The 27,803-nt window shown below is 46.0% G+C and overlaps 1 protein-coding gene across 2 annotated transcripts; it reads left to right on the top strand.

Moving 5' to 3' along the window:
• Positions 1–425: 425 nt before the first annotated feature.
• On the top strand, positions 426–27,803 carry RPIA (ribose 5-phosphate isomerase A). Of its 2 annotated transcripts, XM_081069012.1 has the most exons (9): positions 449–773; positions 7,258–7,318; positions 8,666–8,721; positions 16,752–16,811; positions 18,847–18,911; positions 20,133–20,201; positions 20,862–21,003; positions 22,548–22,647; positions 26,854–27,803. In XM_081069012.1, exons 1-9 carry the CDS (start codon positions 489–491, stop codon positions 26,952–26,954), a joined length of 939 nt encoding a protein of 312 aa, XP_080925138.1. In that variant the 5' UTR covers positions 449–488; the 3' UTR covers positions 26,955–27,803. The 2 variants fall into 2 exon arrangements, with proteins under 2 accessions (XP_080925139.1, XP_080925138.1); XM_081069013.1 differs by lacking the exon at positions 22,548–22,647 and having other exon boundaries at positions 426–773; positions 26,854–27,797.

The following is a 27,803-nucleotide window of genomic DNA, read 5'->3' on the forward strand; positions in this document are numbered from 1 at the left end:
CGGTTCTAAACTTGTAGTCCTGGGCCTTCCCAGGTCTAGGACAGACGTCAGCGGGCGCAGGGATCCCACATGCGTTTGCCTTGGGAGTGAGTCTAGAGAAGTCACTCCCAAAAGGACGTCTCCAAAAGAGCGACTGCCCTGAGGTCTCGCCCACTGCCACATTCTTATTGCTGGGAAAAACAACAGGGTCAGGTCTAACACCCTCTCCTCCGAAGCATGGGCAGATAGAAAAACCTCTAAGATACACCCAACCTGGGTTACTCCCGCCATACTGGCCTACGCGCCAAAGCCCGTCGCCCGCGTTTTGCGTACAGGTCGCAGAGCATTGTGGGGCTGGTAGTCCAGACGGGCGCAGCTTCGGACTACCGAAGCCGTCGAACTACATTTCCCAGCAAGGCCCGCGCCGGCGCAGGTCTTGTGCATAAACGATGAGACTTCCGGAAGAACCGGGGGCGGGACTGTGGCAGAGGCTGGAGTCAGGCGTCGGGATGCAGCGTCCTGGGCCCTTCAGCACCCTCTACGGGCGGGTCCTGGCCCCACTGCCCGGGCGGGCCGGGGGCGCGGCCTCGGGCAGAGGCGGGAACAGTTGGGGCGTCCCAGGCTCCCACGTGCAGCCGCCTGGGTGCGCCCAGTCCGGGACTAGCGGCGGTGCTGGCCGAACACACACCAGCAGCGGGAAAGCCAGCAGCGTGTGCCTGGACCCCTCCACGATGTCCAAGGCCGAGGAGGCCAAGAAGCTGGCGGGCCACTTGGCAGTGAAGAACCACGTGAGGGTGAGCAGTTGAGGGCGTGGGGCGCCTGCACTCGGCGTGATGGGTTCGTGTCGCGCGCTCTGGGCACTGCCGCGGTCGCCCGGTTCCTGCAGGGGCGTGGGCTGCGTGGGAGCGGAGGGAGCGCGCACTTGACCCGGGTGAGACCCCCTTGTTCCCGGCTCCTTCAAGGCCAGTTAGAGGCGGGATCGACTGGAGGCGAGTCCCCTAAATTGAGCTTTCTAGAGACTCCTTGTCTGGCCGGATCATAGTTTGCACCGTGGAGCCTGGGGTTGTCTGATGCTGAGTGGGAATGGAAGGGACTTGCCCTGAGGTTTCCTTATCAACAAATGGAAACCGACGCCTTCTGGGGCGGCTGAGAGGGCTTGTCTTCGCTTTCCTGGGAAGCCGCTGGAGAGCTGTCTGAAAATGGCTTTGAAATTTCACCCCAAGGCCGTGGTCGCTTGCGCTGAAAGCTGAGCGTGCTCGCCAGAGGGAAGGGGAAAGACGGGAAGGGCGGGCGGGTACCTGAGGTCTGCAGGATGCTGTTCCTCAGGGTGTAGGTGCCCAGTTGTGTAGCTGTTACTCGGTGCGGTCGTGGCCCCACTTGTTTGTTAAGCGGTGGGTGTGATGCTGTCGTTAGGGGAGTCTTTTGACCTGAGTGGGTTTGCTGTTGCCAGTCAACTTAATTACCTTAATTAGAGCAGTGTGGGAGCCAAGTACAGTATCTCTGCCCTTAGGCGGGGTTTCTTTGGCTTTACTGGCTTTGTGTCTTTCTTTTCTACTTCTTAGAAAATGGTATCAGAGTCCCTTTTCTGTCATGATAGTTTGTTTTTCTTACAGTTGATAATGCATTAGCTTGCAAAGTTATTTTGCATGGATAGATGCTGTTTGCTCCCCAAGCAGCCTGGTTAAGCGTGAGGGGCCCATGTGGTAAACTGTGGCAGCATGTTCTGTGAGAAGGACCGGCCAGGGCACCCGAAGTGAGTGACTCCTGTTACAGTGCCCTTCCACCAGTTGCACGGCCGCCCTGTTCTGGCTTGTTCCGAGTCTGCTTAGCAGTAAGACTTTCTGTGGGAATTCACAGAAAGTGTGTAAAATGTGTAATCCGGATCTACTTTTGGGCTTCAGTGCCTCAACTGCAAGATTGGGACAGTAAACTGAATCTGGGGACAGAGTCCCAGAGAGCAGTTTCCCGGCTCTCGGCCTTAGGTGGAAAGGTGCTGGCTGGGTTATTAGATGGCCATCAGCTGTGACTAGTTGGCCACTGATATAACTGCCGTGGCTGACCTAGCAAGCGCGGATTGCAGTTAGCGAGGGGTGGGTTGGTTGGCAGAGAAGTGGATGGCAGGTTGCGGATCCTGTGGCTCCTGCTTCCTGTATCTCCAACCCAGCCGCCAGCGAGAATATAGCGGTGTGACTCCCCTACCTATGGCTCCGTGGGTGGTCCTTTTTGGCCTCACCATGTCCTGCGTTTTTAGGCGAGGAGTGGGACCAGAGACCCTGCATGACACTGAAATTTCAAAGTGCCTGGATACAGTGAATAGCTAATGGACAGGTAAATGAAATCGATACAATTAGAAAAGCCTCATATCTTAGTTTTCCCGTTAACCTAGTGTCATACAGGGTCTCAGCTCCTGATCCCGGCACCCACAGAGCCATAGATAGGGGAGTCATACCATTATATTCTCGATGGCGGCTGGTTGAGACACAGGAAGTAGGATACACAGGATCCACAACCCGCTATCCACGCTTGCTAATAACCCCACTTGCTAGCTGCAGTCCCCACTTGCTAACCATGCTTGCTAACCATGTCATCCGAAATCCGCAGTCCGTTTGTCTGCCAACTAACCAGTCCCCTAGCCTAGTAACGGCGGTTATATTAGTGGCTAATGGCTAACTGGTTACAGCTGATGGCCATCTACTACCCGAGCCAGCACCTTTCCACGTGAGGTCGAGATCCTGGAAACTCTCTAGACTCTGTCCCTATACCAGTTACATTAATATTTGGTGGCACATGTATCCTTAACTTTTGTTTTATAATTATGTATTTGGTTAAATAAAAATCTGCAAGCCCCCCCACCTCAGGCTAGAGCCTCAAAACCCTGGATTGCAGCCACATTATTCCAGTAAGTTACCAGGTGATCCCAAGGAGATCTCTATCGGCCTTTTGGGGCACCTCACCCCAATCTCAGTTGCATCCACTTTTCCTACCAAACTTGTTTCCTGAGATGCCAACACTATTTGAAGTTTGTATTTATTGCTCGTTAGCATTGATTTATTCATATCATATGTTGGCCAGGTATTTATTGAGTGCCTAGCAGTGTCAGGCCGTTGGTGTGGTTGCCAGAAATGTGGCCAAAGGGAGGAGTGGGAGGGGAGTCAGGTCCGATGCTTTGTAAGCAGGATGACTAATTCAAATCCACACATTGATTGGGCAGATTCATGTGCTTGATTGTCACGGCTTATTTAGCTGCCCTGTCCAAGGGGTACCCTGTGCCCCGTCTAAGGCCATGTTTTCCTCTAGCACTTTGTGACTTGAAATTGTTTACTCGCTTGTGTAAGTGTATAGAGGTAGGTTATATGCTGGGTCCTGTTGGTCCGTCTTTGGAATGTTCTTAGAGCTGACCCTTCCCTTTGACCTACCAACTTCCCCAGTTTAGGCTGTTCCCAGGGCCAGAGGAGAGTGGTTGCTTTTATCTTGGCCCCTCTGTTGCCCTCCCAGGTGGTGCATTCTCATCTTCTGATGCTCTCGTGTTCTTGTCACAGTGGCCTTCTGGTGGCCTCATCCTAAACTCTGCGTAACACACACACTCGGAGCATCTCTTGCAAGCTCGGTACTAAGTCCTGTGGAGAGGACACACGGATGAGAGGCTCTGGTTCCTGTCCCTAAACCCACAGTCTTGTTTCCTTTTGTGCTCCTTTCTCCGCCTTGTACCAGAAATTTGGAAAAGTCAGGCTCCTGGCATATAGTGCGTGTTTTAACATCACTACCCTCCACCTAGAATGCTCTTTCTTGTCCTCTGCCTTTACCTGTTAAACTTATATATGTCCTTCAGGGTTTGGTTTAAAGGCTATTTCTTCCTTTCAGTTTTCCTTAGCCTCATAAGGGGAGGACAAATTCTTTTCGATTCTGCAGCATTTTATACCTCTCCGGCCCCTTCCGCAGGTGTCTTACATTCTGATCATCTCTGTGTGTGTGTCTCTCCCAGCCTCCCAAGGGTAAGCTCCTGGAGAATAGTTTAACCTTACCTTCATTCAGTGTTGGTCAAAGTAGGGCCCACCTAGTAAATGTTCAGTGAATTGGGTGGAATATGGATGCAAATATGGAGGTTCTGGGATTATTGGTGGGTGGAGCCCTGGGGTGTAGGTCCAGGTCCTTAGCCCGTTGAGGTTCCAGTGTGGTCGCTTGAAGTATTTCCACGGTTACCCCCCTGAACGAGGTGCGTGAAGTGCTGATGTGGCACATACGACACGTGACATGTGGTTTAGTGTTGCCCATGAGGAGGCCTCCTCTGCCCCCACAGCCAGCGTGGCAGCCTTCTGCTGTTGGGCCACCTCACAGTCAGCCTTTGGCCACCTGTTTGGCTTTGGCTAGGATGCTGATTCCCGGGCCAGTCAATTCCAGGAATAAATCACATGGTTGAAGAGCTTTGGGCCTGGCAGTTCCCTGCAATTCTTGGGCTCCAACAAAAGCCAAGGGAGGTGCTTTGCACAGAGCTTGTCTAACTAGTTCATCTGTGTGTCACCTGCCTGCTGGGTGACATGAGTGCACAGCTGAACGTGGTAATGAGGAATCTGACAGTTAAGTTTCTGTATAGCTAGAGCTCCCAGCGTCAGGTGAGGTGGAGCCTACCTAGGCATTGATAAGTCAAGATACTTATTTTTTCGTTACTTGAAGATTTGCATTTTCTGATATTCAGCTATTTTGCATGCTTTTTGTTGTGAAGTACCATTGACTCGTCTTGAAGACCTTGCTGTTGAGAGGTTTTCCCAGGGAGCTAAGTGCCTATTGGATGCATTGCCTTCTTGACGGTATCATCACAGGTGGAGTCCTGGCCAAGCACGAACTCTGTTGTAAGGCCCCTTGGTGTGTTTGGTGACTTGGGAATGATGAGCTAGTAAGTGATTTCCATCAGGTCAGGCATACAGAGACTGAGGCGAAGCCCCTGCAGGTAGGAGAGACCCAACTGGAAGCAGGGACATTAGCATTTGAACTTTTTTTTCAACGTAACTCCCTCTACCTGTTGGTCCTTCTTTCTAGTCCTTTCTAGTTTGCGATGCTGTCTCATTTTGAGGAGGGGTGGGCAGGGGCTAGCCTTGGGTATTCCTTTGGCCTTCGTGTGGGGAGTGAGGGGTGTTGGCTCTAGCCCTCAGTTTGTCCTGAGGGGCATCCAGAACTTTTTTTCCTCCTACAAAGAAAGTCTCACTATGGACTTCCCTTGCCAAAGGAGTTCATAATCAGTTGCTAGAACTATTGAGACATTTGAAATGAAATGATGTTTCAGCAAATTGAATTTCCTGAGTGAAGTTGCTTATTTGAAGTAAGGTTGTGTAGGGGGATAATTGATATTGTTAAAAGGTGATTTTAAAAAAGTAAAATCATGACACTTATACATATGTAAACACATATCAAAGACTTTACTTAAGTCATTAAATTAAGGAGGGAACTGGAAAAGATGTTATAACCTGTTCATAGGAAAAATCAAAGAACCATACATTTATATGCAGTCCAAAAAATGTTAAAATAGGTGTCCAAAATCTATAGGGTAATAATCAGCTGGAGCCCACAAAATACAATTAATTCACATTTCTGTGGACAAGAATTATTTGGTTAGTAGTTTTCTGCAGGTTCGAGTCTGTCTCTACAGAGTTGTAAAATGGCCCAAGGCAAAGGCACTCACCTGTAGGACCAGATAGTAAAGCACCTGTGGACTCCAGCATCCCATGGAATGGGCACCAGTCATGTCTCTTGCTCATTTCTAAGTCTCCACGTTTTCCTTACAGTGTTGAGTGCATCTCTGAAGTGGGGATGATGGGTCTTGAAGTCACAAGGGGTTACTGTGAAATTTGACTTCTATTAACGTTTTGTTTTTGGTGTTTTAGCTGTTTTGCAGTAGCCTGGCAGCAGAGTGCTCCCAGGAAGTTGCGTAGTAACTGAGCTCCGCGTTGTTTCCTGAGTGCGCGCACCCTGACCTTGTCCTGTTTGTGGTCTAACTGCCCTCGGCCGCGCCCCTGCTCTGCCCCTGGTTTCCTTGTAGGTGCTTTCCCCCTTTCTTAATAGGCAGGCTCAGTAGCGCGATGCCTGTTTCTTGTCCTCTGTACTTAGAAGTGCTGTAGGTCTGTATGTTCCATTGCAGGTGAAGACTTTTTCTCATGTCCTAACTAGCCTTTGCCCTCTGCCCTTGTTCTCTGAGGCAGGCTTAGGTGAGATGGGGACTCGTTGGTATAACTACACAGGTGCTGATGTAATTTGCTATTTTGAGGTTACTTCAGACCTTCCTCTCGTCTGCTGACCTTGGGGGAGCTCTAGAGAGTGGGCTTGATATGTCCCTCCTGGGTTAGGTTGCCTGTGGTGCCACCAACATGAAGGTGCCATGGGCAGCCCCCTGCCATCTAGATGGTAAGCATTTGTGAAAAAGCACTGAAGCCAGAAGCCTCTGCTTTCTGTTCTCCGGGCACACCTACGCTCTGTTGTTTATGGCCTTTCCTTTCTGGGTGGGGGGTTGAGCCCAGGGGTTGCTCGGGGACCTTTCAGTGCTCAACTGCAGGCCATTTTGGGAGGCTGATTTAAGTTGCTGTTGGTTGTAAGAGACCCAAGCCTTTTGTCTGATAGGATGTAGCAAGTATTAAATATTAGACAACAGGCCCAAGATAGTCACTTATGCTAAGCCCCATGTCACCAAACCCAGACATGACTTAATTACAGTTTTGAATCTCCCAGAAAACGGAATCTTAAACCACTCAATCAGGAATCCCCTGATCAGTACTAGTTAGGTAATCTGCCTGATAGACCCTGGTGTCCCGTCCCGTAAAGGAAAGTAACCTTGTAATAACTGACCTGGTTGTTTTTTTTTTTTTTTGTCTAGTTGACTTCCTTGTTTCTGTTCCCTCTTGGCTATAAAAGTATCAGTTTGTACAGTTCCTTGGAGTTCCTTTCTATCTGCTAGATTGGATGCTGTCCAATTTGAATCAATCTTTACTCAGATAAACTCTTAACATTTTTGATACACCTCACTTTATCTTTTTAACAGAAGGAAATGGCGATGTCAGTGTCAGAGATGAAAGGAGGGCTGTGCTGATAAATTGCCCCTGGGTGCTGTAGTAAAGTACAGCTCTGAGGTTCAGTGCCTGTGTTTCTGTAAAATGCGCCCCGTACCTGCCTTGCACCCAAGTTGATGAATTAATGTTGGTAATAATTTTATAGCTCTAGGAAGTGGACTGAAGAGGGAATGAAATATGGTATTAATAAGTTTTCTTTTCTCTCGCCCTCCCCCCTTTTTGGCAGAATAACCAAGTGCTGGGGATTGGAAGTGGTTCTACAATTGTCCACGCTGTGCAGCAAATAGGTATGTTCTTGGGATGTCTGCTGCATGTTTTGTGTGGGGTGATGGGGGCGGGGAGGTCGAAGGTGGAGGAAGTGGGGCACAGGTGTGGCACCTGCCCTGCTTGGATCCAGCAGTGTGGAGCTGGGGAGGGGCTGCTTGGGGAGCTAATCATCATCAGTGGTTGTGTGTGCACGTGTGTGTCTCTCTGTGTATGTGTGTCTGTGTCTGGATGTTCGTTGGCAGGGACCCTGAGGCAAGCCCTCTGAAGCCTGTAGGTTCCCAGCAATCTCAGGCAAATGAATCAAGGTCAGTACAGGCTTGACCCTGGAGTGAATGTGTTGGTGGCTGGTCACCATAGGGTGTCTGTGCTTCCGAAAGACTCAGGAATTATCAGCCTCTGTGGCTGCTCAACAGGTTTCACTGCCCTGCTCTTGTTTGTAAGAACAAAGCCTGGGGAGAGGCTTGCCTGAATGCTGACCTCTAACAGTTGCCAAGAGGTATTGCTTGCGAGACAAAGTCCAGCAACGCTTTGTCTGTAAGGAGTGGTTGTGCTGCTGGCGTGATGGCTTCTGGAAGCCTTCTCATTGACCCAACAGGGGCCTTAGTGTTGTACACCTTTCTGCCTCAGCGCTGAGTGTGTGCAGGATTTTAAGGAACAGGAATCACTGTGGATTTCATAATAGTGGCATGTAAACCTCACAAGAGGTATACCCAGTGATTAAAAAGACTTAAATTTTAACGAGAGAGTGTTTTCCTTAAGGCTTTTTAAAAAATCAAGTTTCCCCAAAAGATATCAATCCAAAATGAATCAATAAACCCTCTTTAACAACACTCTGTGGTCTACAAATGATTATATATTTTTACTAAACGTAAAAGTTGAGTTCTGACTTTTCCCTGTAAATGGCAACATAGGTAAGTAGTCAAGACTGTGAAACTAGACTGCCTGGGATCGTATTCCAGGCCTGCCACTTGTTAGATGTATAACTACCCAGTTACCTTCCCTCTCTGTGCCTCAGTTTCCTCATCTGTAAAATGGGGATAATAATTGTAACTTACTTTTGTGTTGTTACGATTAAAGGAGTTCATATACACAAAGCTCTTTGAATATTGCCAGGCACATCATAACAGCAAACACCGACGTCGTTCTTTCTGTAGTTACTTACTTCCTCAGGCTTGCTGGTGTCTCTGTCTTGTGATGTGTGACGTGTTCACCAACTTTTCACCAAGGCTGGGGACACAAAATGACAGGCAGCTGTCAGTGGCAGGTAGACCTTTCCTTTTCTGTTGGATTTGAGCAAATGTGTACATAACAAGAAAAATAAAGTGAGGACAGTGAAAATCCACCAAACACAGCTTTTATCTCCACAGCTGAAAAAGTGAAAGAAGAGAATCTGAAACTCGTCTGTATTCCCACTTCCTTCCAGGTATGTCCTTTCCTTTCTGTGTCATGGCAGTTTCTGCTGAATCTTCTGGGTCCTTGAGGATATGGAGGTGTGTGGCTGTGGGTTGTGCACCAGGTTATTCTAGGCGAGAGAGCCAGGAGCGGGTGCACCGTTTATTCACTGAGGATTGCTCCTCCGAAGTGCGGGTTTGCATTTATGCGTGGTCATTCATTTAGTCACTCGTGAATGTTTTCGTGTATCTTGCATTAGGCACTATGGGGTATGTAGAGATGAATGAGCACATGGTCTTTATCTTAAGGAACATTATTTCCATTTATAGATGAAAACATTGAGGTAAAGGGCATTGAGCAATGTGTTAGTAATGCCAGTACAAACCATGAAATAGTAGGGCTGGTGGAGGAAAGCCGTGGAGCCAGTTACATACAGGGAAACATAAGTGAAGAGTGGACTTCGGGAAGGGGAGGAAGAGAGATGCCTAGAGAGAGCCATCCTGTGCGGCACGTGGCCATTGTGGAGAGGGGTGTGTGTGACCTCACTGGATCCATCGCGGTGGTGCTGTGAGCGAGGAAACGGTTGGAACTGTGGGTGGTTGGGGCTGCTGTGACTCTGTGCACTTACTTTTGGGCCGTGAGCTGTTAGGAAACTTCCAGTCCTGGAGGCTGGGTGCTGGCAGCCTGCAGGCAGCTGTGGTGAAGGGGCCGACAGGTTTCTCCTGAGCCTGTCAGAGTGGGGTGCGGAGGAGGGATTCCAGGAGGACAGGAAGTAAGGTAGCGCCTGCTGCCCGAGCTTCCTTGACGTGAAATCTCTTGGGGACCCCCAGCAAGGTCGGTGGGCACCCAGGGGACTGAAAACAATACCATAATTCCTACTTCGGGCTAAAAAATGAGTGGTTGTACCTTGCCTCTTTGCCTTGGAAGTCCTGCTGTCCTGAGGCGATGCTTTTAAAATCTGGATTTTCTGTAGTTGTATAGGTTTTCTTGGTCTTTTGAAAAGCTAAGTGTCTCATTTTTCCAAGTGACCTGATCATCTAGTATTTTTGTTTCTTATTTAATAAATTATCGTATATTTGTGTCTATTTTTAATTAAAGCTATACAGTCATACGCCGCATAACGACGGGCCGTATATATGACAGTGGTCACATGAGATTATAATAGAGCTGAAAAATTCTTGTCGCCTAGTGAGATTGTAGCCATCGTAACGTCATAGCACAGTGCATTACTCACATGTTTGTGGTGCTTTTAGTTTTATAAAAGCATAGCACATACAATTGCAGTAGTAGCCATACCAGCTAGGTTTGGGTAAGTGCCATCTCCGATGGGCTACAGCGATGACATCTCCTGACAACACATTTCTCAGAATAGTTAAATGACACATGACTGTACATACACATGGATTGAAAAATCAAATAATTCAAGTCTTTTTATTAAACAAAACAAAACAACAACACTCCACTTACCCCCCACTCATGACCACCACCATTCTTGCTCTTTAGATGGACATACTTTTAAACTCCTTTAGCTGATTGGGAGTACCTCAAAATGACATACTTTTCTTGGTATTTAATTTTTTTTCAACTTTAGGTAATAATTCTGCACTGAGTGGATGAATGCAAGATAGCATTTGGTTATCTTTGAGCTCCTTGGTCTCATGGTTCTCACACACCCTTCTCTCCCAGTCTCCAGTAGAGTTTTTGGTGAGGCTGTACTCAGTGTTTGCAGAATTGTGACCATCCAGACTACAGCTGAACTGTGTAGTGTGCTACGATTACTCCTCTGTACCTGCCCATTGTTTTCTTTTCCCAGAGGTTAAGTAAATGTTGCCTTTGTTTTTCCATTCGCTTGGTTGTCTGTGTACTCCTTACTAATTCAACTCCAAACTCTTACCCAGATGGGACATTCTCCCCCCTCCCGACGCGGTGGGTATTCCACTCCCTCCATTTCAGCTTCTGGGCCAGGTCTCTCTGGGTGGTTGGGGTTGGAGGTGCTGCAGGAGCTGCACTGGGCTGTTGTCTGGGGTCTCCCTTCGCAGCCAGGAAACTTCCTTCTCTTCCTCCTGTTTTGGATCGGCCTGATTCTTGGTCCTGTCTCTCCTCACTCCCCACTCTTCCCCCACACACTTTTGTTTTCTTCAGTTTTGGTAAACATCCTCTAGATAGCTCAACTGTAGGGGCTGCAAATTTGTTGACACTTTGGATGTCTGAAAATGTCTTTATTCCAGCCTCTCTCTGAAGTCAGTTACTTGATTCAGCAGAGAATTCTGTTAAATAATTTCTTGGAATTTTGAAGGCATTTCTCTATTTTCTGGTTTTCAGTCTGCAGTCGAGGATCTTGAAGCTGTTCTGATTCTTGATCCTCTGTATGAAACCTATTTTATTATTCCCTCTGAAACCTTATACCCTTATATTGTCTTTTCTTTGTCTCCAGCCTTCTGAAATTTCACCATGTGTGTCTTGGTATGGCTTTGTTTTGTCCTCTGAGCTGTGCACTTTCATTCTGCAAACTCTGACTCTTCAATTTTGGGGATTTTTTTCATACTAATTCTTTTGATTTTCTTTCCTCTGTTTTCTCTGGTCTTTCTTTATAAGACCCTTGTGTCCTTGGTGCTTGTGGATTGTTTTGTCCTTCTGGCTTTTCAGCTTTGTCTTTTTCTAACCCTTCTACTGAGCATCCTTTGCTCTCATATGTTTAATTTCAAACAGGAACTTTATGTTCTCTGAAAGTTGTTTTTTTGTTTTGTTTTGTTTGTTTTTTGTCCTTATGGGTTCAATTTTTTCAAATTCATATCTTAGCTCCTGAGGATGTCAATGATAATTTTGTTTTTAAGAGTTCTCCTCCTTATATATCTGTTTCCTTTAAGTTTTTAATATGTTGTTGGAGGTATAATTTACATACAGTAAAACTTACCCTTTTTAGTATATAATTCTGAGTTTTGACAACACGGTCATGTAGCAACCAGCACTGTCAAAATATTGTTAGATTACTTCGGTCTTTTTTTTTTTTTTTTTTTTGTATTTCTGTTGGGTGATGTATGAATGTCTTTTTATTATTTATTATTTTTTATTATTTAAATTTATTGGGGTGATAATTGTTAGTAAAATTACATAGATTTCAGGTGTGCAATTCTGTATTACATCATCTATAAATCCCATGTGTTCACCACCCAGAGTCAGTTCTCCTTTCATCACCATATACTTCGGTCTTTTAAAAATTATATTCCTGCGTATTCTGGCATTCCTTAGCTGTCTGCTCATTTTGAAGATGGGTGGGCTAAGAAGCTGAATGGAAACTAGCTCTCAGGGTGAGGGTGGTCTTTGCTCAAAGCTTGTCTGCCAAGCCCTTATCTCAAGGAACTCCTGAACTCCTGATGTCAGATCGTTTGTCTTTCCTTGGGCTGGTCAGATTTCCCAGAGAAGACGTCCCAGTTCCCTCTTGGGAGGGTATGCGTGGCTGCTGCCCTGTCCTGCGAGCCAAGTAGGTAAGAAGGCTAGAAGACATCTGTCGTTCTGGATATAAACTTGCTCTTAATTTCCGTTTTCAGTGTAGTACTCGTGGTAAATGAAAAAGTGGCCACAGCATTTTGCAGAATCTCTCTGACTGTGACTGTTGACTTGTTTGTCAATGGAGTGTGACTAAATGGCATTCCAGCAGAGGCTTAAAAAAGTGCTTCTGCGTTGGGGCTTGGACTCTCTCGCTGCTGAAACCGTTCCGCCACCCCGTGAACAAGCCCGGTGAGTGGCTGAGTGGGCCCAGGCATGTGAGCGAGGCCATTGTACACCACCCAGCCCAGCCACTTCCAGTCAGTCCAGGGAATCATGAGAATTAATAAATATTTGCTCTTTTAAGCTACTGGGGTTTTGAGTAGCTGCTACACAGTAACAGCTCACTTTTGGAGTACTCCCTGTCTTCAGCTGGGCCTGGCAGCCCAGCCCATGTCTATTCTCTGCTGCGGGAGTAGCAGAGAAGGACCTGGAGTGGAGCTACATAACAAGTTCTTAAACAGCCTTTCAGCCAGCCTTCCCTTTTTCACCCCCACCGTCATGTCCGCTTCCTGAAGTTCACAATGCCTTTGAGTCCTGAACCTTTTGGGAAGTTCTCTGTTGTTTTTTTGTCTGCTTCTTGGCTTTTCTCAATACTGGCTTAGGCTCTTTTACTTCTGCATTCACCATTGTGCATCAGTGGGCCAGCTTTTAAAAGTTGGTTGCTGTTTTCTCCTTTTTCTGCTTTATGCCTTTAAGAAGAATTCCTTTGTTACCTTCTTAGAGGCTTTGGGGAAAGAGCTGAGCTAAATACAGGTGTTCATGTTGCTATTTGTATTTGGAAATTTGACCCTTCTGTTTTTAAGATAGCTTTATCTTTTTAGCCACCTATGGTTTATGGTGGTAATTAACTACAGTGTCCCCAGACGGGAAAGTACTGCCTGATGCCAGTTAATTAGGTGGAGGAGTCCACAGTTCACGAGGCTTTTAAACATTCACTTGTTCAATTGCTTTTTTGTGTTTGTTTTCTTCCCCCCTCAAACCCAAACTTATTTTGTGTTACGTTTAGCGAGATTCAGTCTCCTGAATAATTGAAAGGAAATCAAACTATTTCGTGCCCTATGTTTTAAACAAGTAAACTTACAGGGATTTAAAGGATTGGTATAGATTTTCCTCTTAAAGTGAGGCTTGTGGAAGAGGGGAAAACAATTTGAAGGTCAGATCTGGTCTAAGCCCCAAACAGTTGTTTGCTGTTCCCACTGGCCTTCAGGTGGTAGAAGGGAAAAATGTTTTCAGATTTTATTGTAAAATTTATGAAAAACAGAAGGACTGCCAGCCCTACATGCCATCCCCTTAATCACAGGGGGCATTTGGGGGCGCCAGCTGTGGGAGTGCAGTGAGAAGGCGTTACTTCCTGTCTTTTTCATAAGCACAAGCTAATCAGTAGCCTTTCTGCTCCCTGCACTTCCTCTGGAGAGCTGGAAGAGGTGTTTGCTCTACACCTCCGGGGACCCCCCAGCTTGTGAGCTTGGAGTGTCTGGTGTCCAGTAGATGTTGATCCCAGTTGAGCTCTTGAGGCTCCAGTCTTGCCCACTGAGCCAGTGATGGGTTGATGTCCCCGTAAGGTTGTCGTGTTGAATTCAGTGTATTTTCCTGGGGCTGCCCAAACACGGAACCACATGCTGAGTGGTGACGTTTATTGTCTCCCAGTTGCGGAGGCTAGTAGTCCGAGCTCAGGGACTTGGCAGGGTTGGTTCCTTTGGAGGCTGTGAGGGAGACCGTGCTCTGTGCCTCCCGCCCAGCTTCCGGGGGGTTGCTGGGCTTGTGGGCGCATCACTCTGATTTCTGCCTTCGTGTTCACATGGCCCTCTCCTGTGTGCGTCTGTGTCCACATTTCCCCTTACAAGGACGCCAGTCATTGGATTAGGGCTCACCCTAACGATTTCATTTTAACTTGGTTATCTCTGTGAAGACTATCTCCAAATAAGATCACACGCTAAGGTCCTGGGGCTTAGAACTTCTACACTTTTTAGGGAAACACAGTTTAAGCCCTAACCGGAAGGGTGAAGCTCATGCCATGTGTGAGTATGACTTCACTGGGTGTGTAGGGGCGCTGTGGGGTACCAGGCTCTCTTATCCTTTGATTACAGCCTGCATGGCCCGTGGGACACCCCCATTAAGCAGAGCACTGTCAAGTGGTGCTTTGAGCTTAAGAAGTGTTCAATTTAAATGGTATATTTATATAGGACTTTTTCCATAGGAATCATGATAGAACAGCTTCCTGACATCCACTTTTTGTGTAATATATTCCAATAGTTGAGTACTGTTTCTAAAGTATATAAAATTAATAGGAAATCATAGTACATCAAACATTTTTATTTGCATGGTAGGATATCATACTGAACTATGTGCAGTTCTTACTATTTTTCTAACACCATTTGTATTAGATATTTGTTGCTGTGGAACAAGTTTCAAACAACAAACATTTATTATTTCGTTGTTTCCAAGAGTCAGGAATCTGGAATGCTTCCATTGGGTGGGTCTGGCTTTGGGTCTCTTCTGAGGTTGCCTTTAAGCTGTTGGTCGGGGCTGCAGTCATTTCAAGACTCAGCCTGGCTGAAGGACCTGCTTTCCAGCTCAGTCGGTGTGTTTGTGGACCTCAGTTCCTCACAGGTAGAGAGGGCCTGTGCCCAGGGCTGTCTTAGTGTCTTCAGGACAAAGCAGCTGGTTTCCCCCGGAGTGTGTGGTAAGAGAGGGAAGGATGCTGGAGCGTGCCATACCCCTTACCCCTACCCCCGGGGCATTCCATGTAAGCTGAAGTGTTGTGCCATCTCCCCTGCTGTGTGCCATTGGTCACAACAGACCAGCCCTGGGACATTGTGGGTAGGGGTTACCCAAAGGCATGAATACCAAGAGGAGGGGATCATTGGGGGTCTTCTCGGAGGCTGCCCTCCAGCTCTTCCCAATGTTTTTATAGCCTCAAGTTCCGGAATTAGGATGGTTTCTCCAGTACCACTTTTGGAGAAATCTTGGCACTTCAAAATAATCCCTTTATTGTGGAAAATTTCAAACTTCAAAAAGGATAAAGAACAACGTAATGAACTTCCACCTACCCGTCACCCAGTTTGAACAATTATTAATTCACAATTCACGGCCAGCTTTGTTTCATCTGTACCCTATTCGCCCCTACGTTGGTTATTTTGAAACAAATCCTAGTCATACAATTTCATTGTATATATTTTATTATGTCTCTCAGAAAAATAGGAAACTTTTAAACATCTCAACAATACTAAAAAAATATAACAATAATCTTTAACAGCATCAAATAAAAATGCAGGGTTCAATTTTCCCCTCTTGTCTTACCCTTTAAAATATTTTTTACAGTTTGTTTGAATCAGGATCCAAATAAAGACCACGTAATACAGATTCCAAAGTCTTTGTATTTTATTTTTAGTGGTTTAGGATTTGGGATTTGAAGATTTACATGGGTCATGTCATCCATCCCCATCTCTTTATAGATGAGAAAATTTGCCAGGGGTCACAATCTTCACTTAAGGTTTGAACCCAGACCTTCTGATTCTTAATCTCAGGAGCTTTTCACTGTAAGCAGAAGACATTTGCAGGACATGCCTTTGAAAAAAGTTTCCATCCTTTGGTTCCTCTGCATCTTGTAAACAAAGACATGAACACAAATCCTTGTCATATGCACTTGGGTGGTGAAGGTTCATTTTTTAATTCCAGCTCTGAACCCTGCTCAGGGCCAGGTGGTGGTTGTAACCCCTGCTCTCCTCTATGGTCAGCCTGTTTCAAAGGTTAACCACGTGGCAGGCATGTCTATAAAGGCAGTGGTGCTGACTTTTTCCTCAAACACCCTAAATCTTTCCCAGTCCGGTGCTCTCAATTTGCCAAGCTCCTCACTTAGCTGCTCCCCAAATCCTCCTGGATGTACTTTTCTGAGTGTAAACCGTGTTTCCCCCCAAATAAGACCTAATCGGAAAGTAAGCCCTAGCCTGATTTTTAATAAGACATCCCCTGAACATAAGCCCCAATGCATCTTTAGGAGCAAAACTTACTGTAAGACGTGGTCTTACTTTCGGGGAAACGCGGTATATGTTCTGTTTGTCTTTATCCCACAGTATAGTTTGGAAATCACTCCAGAACAATTCCTGGTGATCTTCCTCAGTCTTTTTTCACTCTGTTGCCTTGTTTTAAAAAACTTTTCTAGTGGTAGATTTGGTTCTCATTTTATGAAGTTTCTTTTAGACACTGCATTACCAGGAGCTTTAGGAGGCCATGGCATTATCTTAAAGAGCACGTCCTGGAGAGGAGCTCTTAGCTGAGCGTGGGGACTGAGTCTTCACTGTGGGCTGCTTGCGCCTTCTGGCTCCCAGGATGACTTAACTTACCTCTTACCATTCACGGGCCTAGGTCTCCTACCTCTTGGTGAGCCACATTGGGATTTGGGAGGGAGCCTTGGTCAGGACTCAATGTGGCACTTAAATCCAAGAGAATTCTGAAAGTCCTTGCCAGCGCTCAGGGTAAATGATGAGGGGTGCTTTCTCCTGTCCTCCGTAGGCCCGTCAGCTCATCCTGCAGTACGGCTTAACGCTCAGTGACCTGGACCAACACCCAGAGGTAAGAGAGTCCGGCTGCTCTGTCTCCTTTTTTAAGGCTTTCGTTTGTTCCTGGGCTCTGGATATCTTGTCAACTCGAGGAGAAAGGTCAGTTAATCATATTAGCTTTTCTCCTGAGACCTTGAGTATTCCAGCTGAGGTCACAAGTGGAGAGGTGGTTGGTTTCCAGTACGTTCCTTGTGGTTTAACCATGAGGGCTCAAGTTCAGTGGAGTGAAGGGGGATTGGATGAGCCCAGGGCCTCCATTGGTCCTTGGACAGAGGAATGAGAGTGAGCTGCTGGAGTTTACCACCCAGTAGAGAAAAGAAGTAATCATCGGAGGCAGCAGTGGACATCTGAAGACAGATTAAGATGAAATTTTATGGTAAAGATAGTTAAACACATGGGCATCCAGAGGAGACTGAAGTTGATGAGGGTGAGTCGCATGCTCCTAGCTAGCATTTACTGAGCCCTTACTGCACCCCAGGGGTGTGCTTAGAGCAGTACCTGTGGTAAACTACTTAATCTCCAGTGGCGTTAGGGCGGGTACCATTGTTATCCCATTTTACAGATGTGAAAAAGGCATAGAGAGGGCAAGCCACTTGTCTAAGGCTTTTTGTAAGTGGCAGAGCCTGGGTATGAATCGGGTGCTTCTAGCTCTAGAGTGATGCTACTTGGAAGGGTTTTGTGGGAAGAGGTCATGTTGGAGCGGAGCTATTGAGGCTGGGTGGTAAGGGCAGGAGAGAACATTCCAAAGGGGTAGATGGGAACCACAGGAGCAGTTCCAGGCAGGCACATGGGTATATGTGGACAGTACCTAGACTGGCTCAGTGATTATGACGATAGTGGAATGCATTAGTGCCATGGGATACAGGGGAGATGGCAAGGCTGGACCGGAAGAGGGGGGTGGGGTTATGGCAGCTCCAAAACCAGGCTGGTGGTTGGGGCTAGATGATGGTCTAGTTACCTAGTCATTATGGTACACGTGGGCCGAGAGGGGTTACTAAGAACCACAGGAAGGGCTCGTTGGGAGAATTCTGTGGGCAGAATCAGGAGAGTGGCTTGAGCTGAAGGTGGGCCTGCCACCCTGACAAGAAGGGTTGCCATCTTCCAGGCCCTGGAGAGTTTCCAAGGCGAAGCCTGGCCATGGGGTTAGTGGAGAGTAGAGGAGGAGCAATCCAGGCTGTAACTTCAGGTAAAGGACAGATGTGTAAAAGGAAGCCAGGGTTCCCCACACCAGCCACACCAAGCAGCTTCTGACTGCAGCTTGAACTTAATTTGCTCCCTGAGGTTTTCTGTACTACTATTTTAAAAATCCATGCTTGAAGCTCCCATGTTGTCCATACAGAATACCAGGAGTGATGAGAAATACATAGCTTCCATGACTTCGAATTTTAAAAGATGAATGAACTTATTTGCCACTTGACCACTTTTGGGGTGACGGTGGAGCTTCCTAATAATAAGAGTGAGCGATCCCAGACAGACGCTGTGGTGGGATCACAGCCAGCTGCCTCAGATAACGTCCAATCCCAGATCACAGCAAATGTGGGTCAGCTTTATAACTCTTCATGGGTTCTTCTCTGTCCACTCAAAATTGCCTGTTTTTACTACATGAGCATAGAGGCTTCAGAATCTGGCTTTTCAGCCTTTTTTTCTATTGCTTCCTCTCTTTCTCCCCATGAAATTTTAATACCACAGGTATACTGCGGGTGTACTTGGGGGTGATGTACTTGAGGGTGATGTCACCCACATTGAGATTGTATGATCTCAATAATTCCAGCTTGTGCACAGAGAAGGCCGTCAGTGAGAAAAGGGAGTGTAAGAGCTGGACCCCGGCGTGGTTCCCAGGGCGCATGTTTGATTCCCGGTGACTCTAGTGGAACAGTTGAACCTCTCAGAGCTTCGGTTTCTTGATCGGTCAGAGGCGAGTAAACGTGCCTGGCTAATAGGGCTGCCAAGGCTCGGATGAGCTGTTGCGTGTTCAGGCTTTGCGCAGCGCCTCCCCGCCAAAGGCTCTTACGGTGTTTGCGTCTTTCCTCCCCCCTCCGACGACGCAGATCGACCTCGCCATCGACGGTGCTGACGAAGTCGATGCTGACCTCAATCTCATCAAGGGCGGTGGGTGAGTGTCTGGACACTTTCTTGCTAAAGAGTATCTTCCGAGTCATCCTTAGCAGAGCACAATGGATTATGGAATAAACAAATTACCACAGAGATGTACCTGAATTTGTCCTACTAGGATGTTGATAGATATGGCTGTGGAGCCAAATTGGCATTTCTGGTCATTAGTTGCAATCTGGTGACTAGGAACCTGGGCCTCTTCAGTGAAATTATTCATCTTAATGGGTTCTCTGCGTCTGCATTCTTTTGCTGATTCAAGCTTTAAAATGGTGCAGGCTAAACCAAACATTGGGGCTAGGATATTAGGTCTGTGGGCACCAGCCTGTGGTCTTTGCTTTAAAGCTGCTCATACCCCTGTGAGCAATTAGTGATGTAGTCATTCATTTAGAAAACATTTATTGGGTGTTGATTTTGGGGGTAGGGAAAGGTGAGTTGAAGGAGGTTCTTACAATCAAGCAGCCTATGAAATGACACAGAATTTGTTTAAAAGCTCATTGTGCTCTCTCCACTTCATCACCCTGCCTGTCAAGTAGCTGATAGCCCAGGTTGTTCAAAGCTTGTCCTTACTTCTCAAGTTATAGACCCTGCCATTCGTGTCATGCAGATGACTTTTCCCTAAAGACAGGCCTTCCTCGAGGATGCATCTTAGGTGCAGACTTAGATTGCAGTCTGCCTGGCCTCACTGGGAACCATTGTCCTGTTTCTAGGTTTCTCCCAGACACAGGCTAGTGTTTCCATTGTCCGTTCACTAGAATCAGCTTGTCTTAGCTCAGGCTGCCGTCACAAAATACCATAGACTGGGAGGCTTTGACAACAGAAATTTCTCCCCATTCTGGAGGCTCTGCTTGCAGATGGCTGCTTTTTCACTGTGTCCTCACATGATGGAGAGAGAGAGAGTAAGGGAGCTCTCTGCTGTCTCTTGTCATGAGCACTTTAATCCTGTCAGACGAGGGCTCCACCCTTATGACCTCATTTAACCATAAGTACTTCCTTAGAGGTCCCGTCTCCATATACAGACACATTAGGGGTTAGGGCTGCAACCTTAGAATTGTGGTGGGACGCAGTGCAATTCATTGCACAGTACGATGGGGTTGGGTATGTCCCAGGAATTAAAAATTAAGGTTTTCTTTAAGTGCCAGAATTGAGTGGATTTGGGTTTCCTGTCTCTCCCCTTAGTTCCCAAATGGAGTGTTTGTCTGTGTTCCTTTTCTTCCATCCCCAGAGGCTGCCTAACCCAGGAAAAGATTGTGGCTGGCTATGCAAGTAGCTTCATTGTGATTGCCGATTTCAGGTACAGTGCGTGTTCAGTGTTCTGAACGGTCCACCAAAGAGGTAGATGGGCCCCCAGGCCTCATCCCCACTTTATAGAGGAGGAAATAGAGAAGTGGGGGGACTGTCTAACTTTCTGAGACTCATGGCTTGGATTTAGGGCAGTGTCTTGGAGGGTTTATGTTCTGCTTTCGTGCCGAAGGTAGGTGCTGCTGTTTTGTGTCCACTGGAACTAGGAGGGAACAGCTTGTGTCTTGTGCAGCCCTGCCCACGGGCAGTGACTCAGCACGTCCTGCTTCCTCGAGGGTCACGTGTGACTTCTGGTGTGAGCAATCTTTGACCAGAGGCTCTCAGATTCTCCTCCAGGAGGCTGCTAGAAGGCTCTTGTGCTGACCATGTTCATTAAAAAAGAAAAACATGTATTTACTTGTGACATACAGCTATAGTAAGAACACAAATGATAAAGACCTGTTTACCCACAAAGCTAGTGATATCCAACTTGGACATTTTTGTCATATTTACTTCAAATACCTTTTTCTAAAACATCGCCAGTACATTTAAAGCCTGTGTATACTTATCCGCGCTTGCTTCCCTTGCCCTTCTGCCACGGAGTTCCTCAGTTTGGTGTTTATCTGTGCCATTGAGCTTATATACGTTTATTATCTTTTTTGACTCTTTCCAGGAAAGATTCAGAGAACCTTGGGGATCATTGGCATAAGGGAATCCCCATCGAGGTCATCCCGATGGCTTATGTCCCAGTGAGCCGAGCCGTGACTCAGAAGTTTGGGGGCCTGATTGACCTTCGAATGGCTGTCAACAAGGCAGTAAGTGGCTGGGAGGTTTCTAGAGGGCATTCCAGGTTCTCAAGATTGTGTCAACATTTGGGGTCCTAACTGCTCTCTAGTGCCCACAGGTTCTCAGCGTGCTGTTCTTTCCATTTCTGTTAAGTCCTCTGTGCCTAGACCAGGCAGTTGGCTTTTATGTATTTATTTTAAATTGGTTTATTTCTTTCCAGAGCTCTGGCTTTATTTCTATATTCAAACTCATGTAGGTAAGACGACACTGATGCAGTGCACGTCCTCAGTACAAATGGGGGAGTGCGTCTTCCTCTCTGCCCCGCGGGGGCCTGCCACTCCTCAGGTGACCTAACCTTGGTACCTGAAGTCAGGGCCACCCTCCTAACGTCTGCTAAACCCCCTGCGGCAGAAAGCTTTTCAGGTTTCATGGTATAATTTTCTTTTTCCCTCCTCTTTTCTGATTCTGTGGTTAAATTGGCAAGAAGTAGAATTTCTTGGGGGATGTGAACCCCTCGCCAGGAATATACTTCAGACACTTAATCCAAATGTTTCTCTTCAGCTTCTAAAGTGGGTCATACGGAACTTTTATTTTTCTTACCCAAAAATAAATAAACAGGAAAGAGTAATGATCTAAAAACTATAGTTATAACTATATAAAAAGCTTGGGAAATAATAGAAAAGAATTCTTCCTGGATACATTTTTATTTGGATGTGTCTTCTTCCTGGTGTTTTGTGACTTTTTAAAACCACCGTCCTAATCCCGTGGTTGTGCAGAGCTCTGACGCAGGGGGATGATTGGCGGTTCTGTCATAGCTGGGGTTGTTCCACACACAGTCTCAGCGTCCCACCTTCAGGGGCTCTAACTGGGCTCCCACCCCTCCTCCCCCAGTCTGCAGGGGACTCCCGGTTTCCTGGCCTTTGACTGTAGTGTTCTGTCAGCAGTTTGCGTCCTAAATGCTTTCTAGGCCCAAAGCTGTTGAGGAATTCTGCATTAATTAACTAAAACTACCCCCTTCCTGTTTGACCTCCGAACCCATCTCTGTCTGCTTCCTGTCTTTCTGGTGGGACTACTTTATTGATGGGTGAAATGGCCATTGGTTTATTTTACATTATTTATGGTACTTAATGTGAAGCTGTGAGAATATTGTGCCACGTTGGTAGCCTGTTCTGCTGCTGTAGATTTTCAGTGTAATGATAGCTAAGAGTTGTTGATCTCTCACTGTGAGCACTCGCTGTGGTAAATGCTTACCCATATGGTTTATACATAAGCTGCCTGATAAGTATGTATGGGTATTATTATCATCCCCTTTTTGCAGTTGAGGAATCTGAGGCTCACAGAAGTTAATGGCTCCTCTGAGGTCTATACTCCTGTGGCAGCAGGACTCAGATCCCGACTCCACAGCTCTTGCTCATCACTGCTTCACAGCCCTGCCTTCTAGAAAGCAGGAGGCGGGAGTATTGGCCTAGCAAGTTAATTAGGATACTTGTCTTCAGTTATCACCTCCACTTTCCTGACCCTCTCTACCGACCTGTATCTACTTCTGCGGTAAATATGGAAAATTATCTTCTAGGGTCCCGTGGTGACAGATAACGGGAATTTTATCCTGGACTGGAAGTTTGACCGGGTGCACAAATGGAGTGAAGTAAACACAGCTATCAAAATGATCCCAGGTAGTGTGGGTGGCATTCACTCTGTGCATAGAGCCTTTCCTTCCAGGACCCTTCCTTAGGCCGCAGGGAAAAAGAACTCAGTTCACCCTCATGCATTAGCTCCAGACCACAGGCGAGATACTGTGCCACGTGTCACAGGAGGTGCTCCATCTAGAGAATGTGGACTCTGTCCCCACGGAGAGTAAACATGGGAAGATGTTTACACGGAGATGTAAACATGGAGATGTAAACATGGGAAGGCTGTGTGTGGCTGCATGGAAACCCTGCCCACAAATACGATGGGATGTGCCAAATTCTGCTAGAGGAGGAGTACCAGGAGTCTAGAGGGCACAGAAGTTCTTCCTTGGGGGAGTGTGGGGAAGTTCCATGGAAGAGAGGTGGCTTTGGATCTATGCCTCAGCAGGGTGTAATCTGGATACTGCACTACGTGTTCAAACATGTCTCCTTTGAGTCCCCAGTTTGATTCCATAGTTGTAGACAGGACAGATTGAGGAAGAATAGAGGATTTGCCCAAGGACCGCAGCACTAAGACGGGAGCCCTAAGGTGCTCTAGACCCTGAGCTTTTAGTCCTTACTTCTTCCAGAGCCAGGTTGAAGAAAAGTGGAATGGCATGAACATTTGGAGCCATGGTGCGCCTCTAATGCAGCTTGTACCAGCACCCTGGGGCCCTGGAGGAAGGCTGGGTGGGCAGAGGAGGTATTAAGAGTTCATAAGGGGATTAAAAGGAGGTGGTAGAGGTGAGAAGCATCAGTTTTATGCTATTGAGAGGCTAAGATTCTAAAGGGGAATGTTCCATGACATGGACTGTTCTTGGGCCAGAACTGGCTAATGGGGCAGGAAAGGTCAGGTTAGCAGATTGCAGTGGCTAAGAGTGGGTCCTGGGGCAGACTGCATAAGTAAGGATCCTAAGCCAGCCTTGCTCTCAGTGTGACCTTTCTGCAGTTAGTTACTATTCTGTGTCTCAGTTTCTTCCTCTGTAACAGGCTAATTCTAGTACCTACCGCATAGGATTGTTGGGAGGATTAAATGAGTTAAAACAGTGTTTGTTGAATGAATAGATCCCTAGGAAGAAAGGATACTGTCATCACCACTGATTAAATATGCTAGACTCTAAGTTATCCATGCTGTTTGGGAAGGAAAATGGTATGAATATATGCCATGTGGTAAAGAGCTAATTATTCCAACCTTGCTTTAGTTTGCAATTTTAGTCTTCCATTGACAATCTTTTACCAGATTTCTTTCTTTTTTTTTTTTTTTAAATTTATTTTTGTTTTTAATGAGGGCGCAGCTCACAGTGGCCCATGTGGAGATCAAACCGGCAATCTTGGTGTTACTAGCACCATGCTCTAACCAACTGAGCTAAACAGCCGCCCCTTTTACCAGATTTCTCAAATCAAAAAGATGAGTTAAATTATGCTTATTCTCTCACTTAGTGTTACCTTTTAGTGGAAGAACTGAAGAGCCTAGGAGGCAGGAGGAAGAGAACACACAGTTCGCACACTTAATAAAATGAGGGGATTTGCATTAATGATAATGTAGACCCTCCCCCCCCCAAGGAAACAGCTCCCCAGGGTTGGAACTCTTTCTCTGTAGGTGGATTTCTTGCAGTGCCCACTAGGTAGCTCTGTTGCTCCTGCTCAGACCTTCCTTAGCTTATTGAGACATTGAGAGTCCTTCGTGAGAAAATTTGTTTCATACTTTGTTCTCCACCTCAATAAATACAAGTTACATCCTAGAGAAATTCAGAGTTTTATTAAGAACTTAAAGTGAAGAAAATGAAAAAAAAGAGAGGCTAGATATTAAATCATCTAGTAGAGTGCCACCAGGGTCATCAGTGAGATTTGTTTTTTCTCCTCCCGATTTGGCCCATTATAACACTTGCTGCTGGACCAAGAGCAAGGGAGCAGAAGCAGGGCAAGTTTCCCTGAATATCCCTGTCACCCTGCCCTTGTCCCATGTACATTCATGAATGTGAGGACAGTTGGGACAGCTGAATTGGTGCACTCCCTTGGGTGTCCCATTGGGTTACGCCCAGAGCAGACACTCTGTAGAAGGGTCAAAGCTGTTGGGGTTCTTTTCCCCATGTTCACATTGAGCCACCTCTGTCCTTTCCACTATTTGGGGGAGTGGGGGTGGGTGGGTCAGTCACTCCCTCCATCTCAGTAACCTAAGGAGAGGTTGCTCTTTCTTTGGAACCTTTTCTGAACCTGGTTTGACTTTCTGTTGGATTGGGTGGAAGCTGTCACCTCCTCTTACAGAATTTTTGAAAAGGATGGGTCTTGAGTGGCCACTTTGCTTCTCTTTGGGAAGCTCCAGTTACGTTGGCACAGTTTGGTGCCAGGGACCTTTGTTTCAGCACATGTTTCCTCTACCAGATGGCTTTTTATTGTCAACAAATTATTTTTTTTGTTGTCTATGTATTGGGGGCTGTCTTTGGAAGTTTTCATTTTATTTATCCTTTTGGATTTACATAGTTTAATATTACAAGAGTTAACAGTGAAGTGTCTTCCTTCCACCCTGCCAACTTTGTCTGGAGGCAGCCAGTGTTACCACCTCTGTGTCCTTGAGTTGGTCTTTCGTAAACAAATTAACTCTCCCGACTCCAGCCCTTTTTACACAAGCGGCAGCACCCTACATACACACTTTGCTTCTAGTTTTTCCTGTCTTGGAGACTAGTACATAATGGGTCACAAAAGAACTTCCTTTTTCTTTTCAAGATAACTGCAAGGCATTCCATTTTATGGCTATCACATCATGTATTTAACGGGCTCTCCACTAGCAGATGTTTGTTTGCACTCCTTTGCTACAAGGGAGTTCATAGATCAGAGGATAAGTGTATCTGATGTTGCCCGATGGTGTTAAGTAGCCCTCCATGGGTTGCACCAGTTTACCCGTCTATGTGTGCAGGTGCCCCTTTCCCTACACAGAGTCCATCAAGCTTTGTTCTGATAGTTGAACAATATTATCTCATTGTGGTATGTGTGTATACAGTTGACCCTTGAACAACATGGGGTTTGAACTGCGCAGGTCCACTTATACGCAGATTTTTCAGTTGGCCTGTGCAGTTCAAACCTGTTGCTTAAGAGTCAACTCCACGGTTGGGAATCTGCATATGCGGAGGGTTGTCCTTACATGCCGTTTTCAACTGCAAGGGAGATCAGTGCCCTAAACCCCCAAGTTATTTAAGGGTTAACTGTGTATGTAAATATTTTCAGTAAAGGTTCCTTTGCAGTTGTGGTTAATTCTCATTGCTGAATAGTATTCCATCCTATTTATGTATGTGGGAAAAAGCTTGTATATCCGTTCTACTTTTGATGGGCATTTGGGTGTTTCCAGTTTTTAGCTATTAGGAAAAGTACTGCTATGAACATTCTTGTACATGACTCTTGATAACCATATGTATGCCTAACAGTTGCTTATATACTTAGAGTTGCTGAATCACTAGGTATGAGTATGTTCGGTATTAAAAGATGTATTAACAAGCATTTTCCAAAGTGGTTTTGCCAGTTTATTCCCATTGTCAATGTGTAGGAGTGTCCTTTCATCCTCGTCAGAGTTCATTATCCTCTTTCTGCTGAGTGTGTAGCGGTGTCTCATGGTTTTAATTGGCATTTCCTTTTGACTAGTTTGAGCACCATTTTTTTTTATGTTTATTAACCATTTTGGATAGCCTCTTTTGGATACCCACTAAGTCTTTTACCCATTTTTCCAGTAGGTTGTCTGTCTTACTGATTTAGAGAGTTGTGTATATATTTTGATGGGGGTCCTTTGTTGGGTATACACATTGCAAATATCTTCTTGGGCTCTGTGGGCAAAACTTCTATGGCTGACAGTGTGATTGAGAATAACTGGGAGTGCAGGTTACGTAGAGCAGTCATGGAGGACCTTTCTGAAAAGATGACTTGGCATCTGCTATCTGAAGGACAGAAAATAACTCGCCCCTTGAAGCTTTCAAAGATGACTAGTCCAGACAACGGTAGAAGCATGAGCAAATGCCCTGAGGCAGGAAAAAGTTTAGCACACATGGGCATAGAAAGAAAGCCAAGATGGCAGGGGAGAAATGAATTGTAAGAAGAAATAAAAATCTCTCTTCATTTGTCCAGTGTTGCTAATGGTAGTTGCTCCTACCTGCCCTGTGATCCTTGTTTTTTCTCTTGCCTTGGGAAGCTGGAACTGAATGCTTCCTTCCGTCCTTTGTCCTGTAGGTGTGGTGGACACAGGGCTGTTTATCAACATGGCCGAAAGAGTCTACTTCGGGATGCAAGATGGCTCCGTGAACATAAAGGAGAAGAAGCCATTCTGTTGACCTTACAGGAGTGGAGTGTGTTCAACTTGAGTCCCCGGCCCACAGCCGAGGTGGATATGCCTCTCCAGGAGCCTTTGCCTTAATGTATCTGTGCCAGGGGGCAGCTGGCAGGATTAGGGGTTGGGGAGTTAAATCCAGTCTTCTGAAGTATTGTTACTAAATGTCTTTTTTTTAAAAAAGAGAAATATAAACATATATATTTTTACTATTAAAATTACTCAGTTGTCTTTTATATAAAATAGAACTGGATTTCATGTTTTATATGAAACATTTACCAAAAAAAAAAAAAAAGAAGGGAACTGTCTTTTAAACTTTTAACTTGAGCCTGCTGGTTAAGCTTCTGAATATTGAGTTTGCTGAATAATGTAAATTGGATCTTTTCTTTAAATTGGTAAAGTGAAAGGCCCAGCCAGCTGTGATCCCCTGATGCCTTACTGGAAACATTAGGTTTACTTTTCTACCACTCTGTAGTTTGGTTTTTAGTTTTTGTTGTGAACATGCACAATACCTAGTTACGTATTTTAAGATGAGGTTTACAAGTCTGGTGAGTGCAGCAGTGTGGTGTGAGTGTAGTGACTCAGAGTGTAAACTATCAGGAAGAAAATGGGGGGCTTCTTCTGTGATCAGGGGGTTCATTCAGACACCCCTGCTATTGGTAGCACTCAGCCAGAAATACTTGCCAGTACTGCCAAAGCACTGCTGTGAAATGTGAAACACTTACATGATTGTCTTTTTTGTTGTTAATATTTTATCCATTTCTTTGTTATTCCCTGCATGGCTCAGTATCAGAAGTTGTCACCTCTTTATATTGTTTTAAGAGTTGAAATAAAACAGTATGGTGCCATTTTT

This window comes from Rhinolophus hipposideros (genome assembly GCF_964194185.1).
Source record: "Rhinolophus hipposideros genome assembly, chromosome: 12".
NCBI classification, from domain to species: domain Eukaryota; kingdom Metazoa; phylum Chordata; class Mammalia; order Chiroptera; family Rhinolophidae; genus Rhinolophus; species Rhinolophus hipposideros.